The sequence below is a fragment of the Strix uralensis genome, chromosome 2 (assembly GCF_047716275.1).
Source record: "Strix uralensis isolate ZFMK-TIS-50842 chromosome 2, bStrUra1, whole genome shotgun sequence".
In the NCBI taxonomy this organism is placed as follows: Eukaryota; Metazoa; Chordata; class Aves; order Strigiformes; family Strigidae; genus Strix; species Strix uralensis.
Window position 1 is genome coordinate 119,854,027 of NC_133973.1, and position 10,180 is coordinate 119,864,206.

The window sequence follows — 10,180 nt, forward strand, 5'->3', positions numbered from 1 at the left end:
GGACCGGGCCCCTCATCCTAACAGCCTGACTTTTGGCTGAAACAACTTACCAGAACCTGATTTCAGTGGCGTTATACCAGTTTACAGGAAGAGATGGTTTCTCTCTTAAGCTTGTTCTTGATGTTCTGTTTTATCACTGCTTGCATAGTGAATCATACCAGGACTTTTCAGGTCTTTTAATAGTGTGGTTCGTTATTTTGTTTTGAGGGAGAAGTGTGCATTTTTATCATTTAGGTAATTTAAATAAGCCCTCCAGAGATGGATTCTGGAAGAACCTGGTCCCTCATTCTCTCTGTTTGAGAGATGAGCTAGTGCTGCATTTCAGAAATTTCTCCAAAACCTAAATATTAGTAATTTTTTATCTGAAAAAACCCCAAAGTTATTAAGCATAGAATCACTGCTTGGTGGACTTTGTGCTTTGAATCTTAAACGTGTTTATGCCACAAAATATAACTTACTTTTGATTTCATGCAGCATCTCTGGAGAACAGAATACTGCATCTGCAGGACTGTATGGGGTTTACCTGCAAGAGAAGGAAAATATCAGGGGTGAATGCTGTAGGCATGTTTGATATCTCTGCTTCAGAGCTTCAAACGCTTTCATGGCTGAAAGGCTCTCTTTTTGCCTTTGCCACACTGAGTTGTCTTACGCCATTACCTTAATTTGTTTAATTTTGTCTGGGTTTACTACTTTAAGAGAGGCTTCCCAGTTTTATCTTGTGGGTATTTTATACAAAATACATTTTCAAAGTGTCTGTTCATGTGCTAAGATCCTGTGCTGTGGGACTCAGCCCTGTTTTGACAGCAGAGCTCTAAATCCCCACAGAGAAAGTGGAAGTGCTGACACGAAGGGTCTCCTCCAAAGTGTCTGCACTTACATGAATTCTTGGCTTTCAACTTCTGCAAGACTGAGAAAGAAACTTTAAAGAAGAAAGTAAAAATAGTACTTTCTGTTAGATTTATTTGCACTGCTGTGTGTCAGGAAGACCTACCTTACAGCCCAGACTAAGAAAGTGACCAAACCCCACTGCTTAGCCATAACTGTTACAGTAACTCTGTTTAATGATGACAGACTCTCCCCCAGTGTCCCTTTTCTTGCCATCTCTATTGATAACTCTGTCCTCAGATCACTGTGTGCACGCACATAATCCCAGAGACTGTCTGCATGTGTTTCCCCCTTGGAAGAGACAAACATGACAAATTCCACATCGCTTGGAGCAGGCCTGGGGAGAGGTGACCAGCATGTCTGAGAGATGACCCACAGGAGACTGCAGAGAATTAAGCAGCTGGAAAATATAATGTACATATTACCTCAGGAGAGGTCTTTGATTTCAGCATTTCCTTTTCTGCTCATTTTCCTGTCTTATTTAGCAGAAGAAATCAGGCCCTCCTGTTATTCTAAAAGCAAGGCAGCAATCTGCTTGTTCCTCCTTTCCTTTTAAATATCTCATGAAATGAGCTGCCTACCTGTTTAATCCTTAATCATTGGCTTCAGAGGAGCCGCAAGCCAGGCTTTAGCCCCCTCTGGGTGACCTTCCAGGCGAGAACACCTTGCCCCAGAGGTGGTCCCGCTAATAGCCCTGAGCTGCCTGCAGAGTACGATACCACTCACAAGAAACAAAGGGAGTAAAAATCTGACTCTGATCTCTGTAGAAGTGCAGATAGATATTAACAAACAAAGCACTTGCCACCTTAGATAAAATCTCTTTTTTTCCAGACATCAGGCATGGAACAGAAGTCTTCATCTCTGGTTGGTGATAATATTGAACACACTGATGAGCAGTGAGGGTCTCTTCCTGCAGTGTGGTGTCTGGCTGAGGCCGCTGTCAGATGCAGAGCTTTGGATTAGGTAGACCACTCTCCTTTGCCCATACCACAGTATTTATATATTTAAATGACTTGGCTAAAACTTGCACAGATCCTAGGAGATCATGCAGGAGGTTAGTGCTCAGCAGTGGCAGCACAATATTTCTGAGGGGATGTTTTCCAAAATCGGTGACCCAGACCACAGCTTTGTTGTGCAGTGGAAAAAGTGGCAAAACTACATTTTAATGGCACTAGACAATAAAATATATTTCTGAGAAAGTCCCTCTGCCTTTTAATTTTGTTTAGGACATGCTTTCCCTCCTTTACCAAGAGGGCCCTTCCACTGAGGGCATTTTCAGACGCTCTGGAAGTGCAAAAACCTGCAAAGAGCTCAAGGAGAAGCTTGATTCAGGTGCTGAAGTGGACCTAGCCTGTGAATCCATATTTGTGACGGCATCTTTGTTTAAGGTATGTGAAGAACATTGCTTTCCCCCTTTTTGGGTGAGAGCAGCGTAGATCCTGGGCACAAACAAGTAGGACTTTTCCCCAGGGACAGGCCCAAAGAGGACTTGGTGGGCTGAATTAAGAATGGGCTGACGCGTTAACATTGTGAGGATCTCCAAAGGAGGCTGCCACTAAATTAGGATGGGGAAGAGGACTAGCCAGCTTGTTTTTCTGCCAGCTTTCCTGAGGTCTCAGCTACAACCTGGTCCTGTTACGCTTTTTATCTCTGCTTAAAGTTAACGAAATACTCTACACTACACACCCTAGCGAGTGTATAATGTTGCCAAAAATATTTGGATTAATATTCCCATCTTTTCTTGCAGACTAGTATGTTGAAAACAATGTTCCTTCTGCAAAAAACATCCAAGCCTTCAGTAAAATTTCAGCTACAAGGAGAAATAGCATATTTCTTTTCACATTTTAGTACAGTGCATCTGTTTATGTGTAGTTTTTGCTTAAAAGAAAGAGTAATCTCCATTCTCAAGCAAGCTCTTCTTCAGTGGAATATTTTTATTGCAGAAAGCCATTCCTCTTGCTACCATGTGAGAGGTTTTCATGGGTGAGACTTGCACAATTACTTTCCTACTGGTGGATTTAGGCCATGTGTTTAGTGCAGGACAGCTGCACCATGCGAAGTGCTGCTGTGCAATACTCATCCCATGGTAACAGTTTCACTGAGGGGCAATAGTTTAGCATTTATAACAGTGAACAGTTACCACCTAAGAGCAAATGTGGTATTCATGTGCATCATAGCTTCCCTTACCCTTGCTTGTTTGGGAACCTAGGATTTGGGCTTCTTCCCAAGTTGCAACAGTTTGCCTGCCAGTGGTTGAGGTATTAGGAAACAGGAGCAGCAAGACTATCCATGACTAGTACTCAATAACCAAAAGAAATTGATAAAGGGAAGGAAGGTAGGGGTGCCTTGGAGTGCTTATGGTCTTGGAGGTGTTGGAGCTTGTCAGCTAAGGAGAAGAAATAGGGACTACAGATGAAGTTAAGTGATAAGTAAAGACAGACATTATGCAACATCAAAATAATTGGTCCCACTGCAGATTTTTCAGTTCAGCAATAGCAGATGAAGCATCCAAATACCTCTGTTTTGACAGGAAAGGGTGAGTAAAGGGCAGGAAAATACTCACTTTAAGCACAATCCAAAGTACTTCTTTATCTCAGATGGTTTTCTGCTGGTTTTGGTTGCTGTGTGGAACAAGATGCTTGTCAGTTAGTGCTGTCCCACTGATACATCCTCTTGGATCTCTGTATCTTATTCCTACTCCTTCCCGTGCTCCAGAACAGCTGTTCATGTTTTGTTCTTCTTTTCTTTTGATAAGGATTTTCTTCGTAACATCCCAGGCAGCATTTTGTCATCCCAGCTCTGTGATAAGTGGGTCTCTGTGATGGATCAAGGAAATAATGAAGAGAAGATAAAAAGCATCCAAAGGTAGAGTTACTTATATTCTCTGTATTCTTTTCCTATAAATTTATATCTCAGAATGCAGAATCCCAAATATTCAACTTAAAATTACATTTTTTAAAAAATACATGCTAAAAATATCTTTGTGTATAACCGAGCATTCAAACTTACATATATACTTAAGTGATTGCCTGTATGGGACAATTTTCTGACTCTCTTTTGTCCTGCTTTTCTGGCTTTTGTGGATACCAGTAAATAAATGAAATATCCTTTCATAAAAAAAAAAATAGTGGTTTTTATAAATATGCTGTTCAAGACCAGGATTTCTGCCTGATACCAAACCCAAAATTATTCCCAGGGAACTTTGGGGTCCTGGGTAGCTGAAATCAGTTCCTCATATATTCCCCCTCATTCATCTCAAATTTTAGTGACCATTTTGAAGCTAAGATGGAATTGTGAATGAAGTACTGGAGCATAGTGAGTGACAAGGGAAGCCTCCACCCTTGCAGGTGATATGAAACGAAAGTGGGCAAAGTTTATGTCATGGGAAATAGAGCTTTGGTCACTAGCTGACCTCACGTGTACTTACATACATATATACTTATGGGAACTAGATGACACGGAGAGACAACTGAACTGTTTGGTTAAGTGACTAGTGAATTATCAGGCACCTTAGGTGAAATACAGTTTCATGTCATACATGGTACTTGGTTCATTAGTTTGACAGAGTGTAATTTTAACTATGTGTTAAGGTGTCTTCTGTCCTCCCAGAAAACTCTTCAGAGATGTGTCACAGTGAGGGAAAGCAGCTGAGCAAGAACACCTTTTTTTTGACACACTCCCTGGTTTAATTAGTGGAGCATGTTACCCTGTTTCTGTATTTTCATTATCTTGACTTATGTGTATCTGCAGAAAATGTTTTTATTTTGTCCAGTCACTAAGTTGAAGAATTACATTTGTGTATGTTTTCAGGTTAATAGAGCAGCTCCCCAGAGCTAATGTTGTTCTCTTACGTTACATCTTTGGAGTACTGCATGGTATAGAAATGCGATCAGAGGAGAACCAGATGAATGCATTTAATCTGGCTATCTGCATTGCGCCTAGCCTGCTCTGGCCTCCTGTTTCCTCCACTCCTGATATAGAAAGTGAATTTGCAAAAAAGGTAAGAAATGCTGCAATGGAGTAAAAAAACAAACCACCCTTCATCCTGTTCAACCAGGATGTTGGTTACAAACATAAAAACAGTCAATACCTCTTCAGCTCAGGACTTGTCCTCTTATCAGGGCTCCAGAAACCTTTACTAACCCATTCACATAATCTGACTGGAAGAAGGAGAGGGAGATCATAAAGCAATACCCAGTGTAATAACAAAGTGCTTCTCTCATTAAAAAGATCTCTGGTTGTTGTGACCTTGGAACAGGACAGAGTAGAAATGGAAAAGATGTATATGAGGATTGTATACTGGGACATTTTAGCTGGGCCTGGCTGTTTTACTCAGGCCCAGGAGATGAGAATAGGAGTTCCTATCCGTTAGAGGGCACATCATGGATGGGCAATTTGCTCCTGTTCCTCATTTGTATGGTGAGCTTGCCCTGAGTGGAATAATAGAAGATGTGACAAGACATCTCTCTCCCATTGTTTTGTTGCAGATTTCTAGTCTGGTACAGTTCCTCACTGAGAATTGCTGCAGGATTTTTGGAGAGGAAATTACGTCCCTCTTTGGAGAAATTCTGATGACATGCAAGAGAGAGAACAGCTCAGGTAATACAGATGATGTTTTGATCCTGTTAGACAGCTAAACTCAGCCAGGAGAAAGATTAGTATATTCTATGGAAAAATGCTGTTCCCTCTTCATGTGGTGTTCCCAAGTACTGCTGTTCTCTTTCCTTTGCCCAAAGTATTGGTGATAATCACTAATTCAACTTATGATAAACCTGGCCCATATCACAAAATGCTCTCCCAAAGAATCCCTTGCTCCTATTCCAGTCATCTCTAAGCCACTATTTTAAAAAAGGGGGGAGGTGGGGGCTGGGGGTGGGGAGAACAAAGAAAAAGAAAGAAAATAATCTGGAGAAGATTTTTCATCTCAAATCTAGAATTTTTGCCCCAGCCTATGTTTTCCCAGAATATCAGGAAGTCAGTGATCAACAATGGTTATAATACAGCTGTCACACCATTATATTAGGGTTGAAAGCATCTGTTCTTCATTATGACAAGAGAGAGATCTCCAGAGTTTCAATGGGGCATCCAGATTTTGCTACTAGCACAGAAAAATCATGGAACTGGTGACTGAAAATGTCTGACAGACTAGTTGGCAGAGCATTCCAGAATATCATTAATGCTCTTTTTCTCTCCAGCTCTGTGATAGCATCAATTTTGACTGGAGTTTTGGGTCTCTCCTTAAAATATTTCTAAAGCAGTATTTCTGTAAAATAAATTTTGACACAGCTGGCCTGTACTAAAAGTGGTAATGGCACTTGCTCCAGCATACTGGTCTGACTCAGTGTGGCTGTCCCAAACTCCTCATGCTCTGCCTCAGTGAAATCCAGTGAAATTTGGCCTGCCCCCTTCCCAAGAGAAGTGCATGGGATCTGCTGTGCTGGGATGTGTGGGGACTGAATTCTCAGACCTGCGATGGGTTATGGCAGCTGAGTAAGTTTTCAGGCACGCACTGAAGCATGGTGACTGCCCATGCGTGAACTCCGTCTGCTGCTGCAAATGTGAGATAAGTCAGTTTAGCATAGCCCAGAGCAAAAGAGATTTTAATGCATTTCCAATTATCACATATACAGAATAGGGCCCAGGTGTGCACTGCTCAGTGGAAATGAGGTGACTGTTTTGAGACTAGAAATTTCTTCATAGTGTTGCTCTTAAAAACATTGTATTTTCTGGAAGACTATAAAAGTACATAGTGGGCCCTATTTTCTTCATTTGTCTAAAAGAAGGAAAGAAAGGTTAAATGTTGCTTTTCATATTCAATAATGAAAAGAAAATTTCAATAAATTATTGATTCAATATACTGTATCTAAATTACTGTTTACAGCTGGATTACCTACTACTAAAGTTTGCCACTTAAAAAAAAACAAAACACAAAACCCCCTAACCCTTATTGCTGCCACTACCCTATGTTTCTTGACTGAATTGTGACTTAGCATTCCTTTCAGTTTCAAAGTTAGACAATTTTTTTTTAAATTATTGGCATTTCTGCTTGAAGAATCTTTAGAGGGCAAATGCTCCTGAAAGTAAAGGATACTTGCCAGAAAAACAATATGCAGCTGCTTGTCAGCAGGATGGCTTGGTCACTGATGTGTTAACACTTGGTTTGTCTTTGCAGATGCTGCTTCTCTCCATCTGAATGACTCTTCCTACGACAGCCTGGAAAATGAGGCGAACGATGAAGCTGACTCTTCTTCTAGCGACTGGATTAAGAACCGAGATCAGGATAACAGGAGCAGGGAGTCTGTCTTCACTCTGAGTGATGGTGATTCTGAGCATACAGAGGTGGATGAAATCCAAAGTAAAACCAAATCGAGACAGTTGACAATTTCTGTTGATGTACACCATAAGTTTTCATCACAAGAAAACTCAGAGAATGAGTCTCTCCACTCCAGTGCACTGGGCTTCTCTTCAGCAGCTACCTCAGGCACTCTCAAGAGCTTGAGGAGACACAGGCGCTCCTCGGAGCCTGCAATTGGCCTCCTCACCCCCAGCTTCGCCCGTGTTGGTGGTGGTCATGAGAAGGCAACACGAAAAGCCAGCTGTGATGTTGTCCTGTCTCACGAAGATGAAGATTATCTCCGACAGCTTCGGTCATTGCAGATGGAAGGGCAAAAGCTTATCAATCAGAGCTTGATTATAGGGATTAACATTGGTAAAAGTGACAACAGAAACCAAAATGTTGAAAAGAAAGACTTGTCCCATTGCCCCTTGCCTCCAACGCCAGAGGGATTAAATATTTGCTCAGGATTTAGCTCTTCCAGCCTCTCTTCTCCTGGGACATCTCCATCTGTGTCATCAATGAGCTCTCTGGACAGTGCTTTCTCTCAATTTTCAGACCAATCTGTGTTTACCCCAACTGAAACCTCCTCCCCTTTTGATAACACTTTTCAGTCACTAAAGAAACACGAAGACACTGCTGCTGAAGCGGCTGATGACTGCTTGGTTACACCCACCAAGGTGCCACCATCTCCACAACCTACCAACGCTTTGGCTGAGGGGGGCTTGGTGGAGCCCAACAGCAGGCCAATGCCCCTGCAACCTACTGATGGAGTTGACGGCTGTTTGATTAAGCCTGACATTCAGCCATTACCTCTGAAAGTCACAGGAAGAGACAGACTTCATGATCCAAGATCAAAGCGGAGGTCTAGAAGAGCATTGCAGCAATCCAAAGTTTGAAGAGATTGACCAAAGCTTTTTTGCAGAGGAATCTTAATGCTTAAAATAAACACCATAAAGAAAATGCCTTTGGTATTAATGTGTGTTCATTTTAAGTTTAATATCCAGGTTGTTCAAATTTAATTGAGCAGTCCCCAGATTCACATGTTTTCTTTTTTTAGAAAACTGTCTGAGTAATATTCCCACACGAAGCTTTGCAAAAAACGTTGTAAGAATAATAAAAATTGCTAAAAAGCAAGCAAACAGTAATCTCCCAAAAATCTGGAAGGGTCCCAGGAGGTAACAAAGAGCAGCGCCCTGTTCTCTGAGCCTTCCAGGGCAGTGGGGTGCCTGCTGGGCCTCTCCCCTTGACTATTCGTGTGTTGAGCCTTGCGGATGTGAGTCCCAGTCCTTTGTGGTTTTGATGTAGCGTGCAAAGTCAGCATAGACTCCATAACTGTGGTATTATACTACTGTTCTGAAACTGATAGGTATTACCTTCATTGTCCTCCAAGGGATAAGTGTATTGTTTTCTGTATGTTTATAAGGTATGTTCAATAGGTGTAGTTATTTTTTTCACACTGCAAAAGAAAGAAAAAAATAAGTTCAAAAATAAGAAAAGAGAAACGCTGAAGCTTGTAACTAACACCTTGCAACTCTGTGTTTCATTTATTGTGCTTCGTTGGCTGTTCTGTTCGTGTTTAAGTTGTGAATAGTTTCTTAACATTGCTGTAAATGGCATTATGTATTATTGCAAGCAGAACACATGTAATTTTATTATGCAGCATCTAAAACATCGTATAATATATTAAAAGTAATGCATTATCTAAATGCTTTGAGTTTGTATAATATATCCCGATAAATTTTGCTATTATATATGTTCTGAAAAAAATGTGTATTTTTGTACTTGCAAAAAACTGCTGCTAATTTTACGAGTTCTGTTTCGTTGTTACAGCACTGGTATTGATGTGTATGCATTCAATGCTATATATTAAATATTATTTGTTATGTCATAAATTCAATTTATATTCTGTGTAATTTTTTTTTTAGGTGTCAGTTCTACAAGCTATGGCTGAAGCAAAAGTCATAGTGATGCCACTGCAGATCTTGCGTGAGGAAGGACTGCAGCATTTTTCCTCCACTTTGGGTGGCATCATTCATGCTGTATGTCATCATCCTGTTGACTTTGGTAAATTTTAGTAATATTCAAACAAGAATTCCTACCCTTTTGCTCTTCATCTAGAGAGATGAGGGTGTTTTCAGCTAATGGGATGCAGTTAATAATATAGAGGTGCAGAGACATCTTTTTGGGTAATAGATATTAGTGTTGGGAGTAAGGAAAGGAGGAGAACAAAACACTGGCTGAGAGCAAGATTTATTCTTTAATATTAGTAGGGTTATAGAGAAAGCAAGAAAGAAACTAAACACATCTGGGTGTGTATGCATGCATAAGTGCTTCTGAAATTGCATTGATTCATTCAGGAGCTTTCCATTTTCAAAAGCCCTCCCCCGCTGCAGTTAATACTGGCCAGTACTGGAGTTTCAGATCCCATTCTGCTTGATTGTGCTCTCGTAAATGTGTTTATGCTCCTAAGTCACTATGTATTTCTGAAAAATGTAAACGCTGTTTAGTGCACTAAGCTATTTCCAAGTATTATCAGCATAAAAGGTTTTTAGCTCTGTATCAGACAGAATGGATACTCTCCAGCAGATTTGGAGGGGGGGAGGATGTCAGTTAACAAAGATAGAAATATCCTTACTTGAAAATATAGAATCAGAGGGTTATTATTTTGGGCTCTAATCCTGCAAATGTATCTGTAAGCAGAGCTGCCTTTGTGGAGGCCCACATAATGTGATAAACCATCATGCACTTAGAACTATACCAGCATGTATAATTGTGTGCAGGCTCAAAGACTTCACCGCAATTTGTTCTTTTTCATCTTTCTCATATTCAGCTGTTTCAATAAAAATGGTAATATGCAGAATCGATCTGTAAGAGTCACCTTCCAGAGGTAAAATCTTTTGTATGTATTTTGAGATCTGTCATCTAATAGTCCGATATATGCACCTCCTTTAAAACAAA

General features: G+C 40.6%; 1 protein-coding gene across 1 annotated transcript in view; it reads left to right on the forward strand.

Moving 5' to 3' along the window:
- ARHGAP20 (Rho GTPase activating protein 20) overlaps positions 1 to 9,123 on the forward strand; it is a 62,050-nt gene extending 52,927 nt beyond the window's left edge. Inside the window, 7 exon segments of the mRNA XM_074861033.1 lie at positions 2,112 to 2,273; positions 3,641 to 3,750; positions 4,696 to 4,885; positions 5,373 to 5,484; positions 7,058 to 8,064; positions 8,066 to 8,134; positions 8,136 to 9,123. Coding sequence (XP_074717134.1) covers positions 2,112 to 2,273; positions 3,641 to 3,750; positions 4,696 to 4,885; positions 5,373 to 5,484; positions 7,058 to 8,064; positions 8,066 to 8,134; positions 8,136 to 8,162 — 1,677 coding nt within the window. The 3' untranslated portion in view covers positions 8,163 to 9,123.
- Positions 9,124 to 10,180: the final 1,057 nt, after the last annotated feature.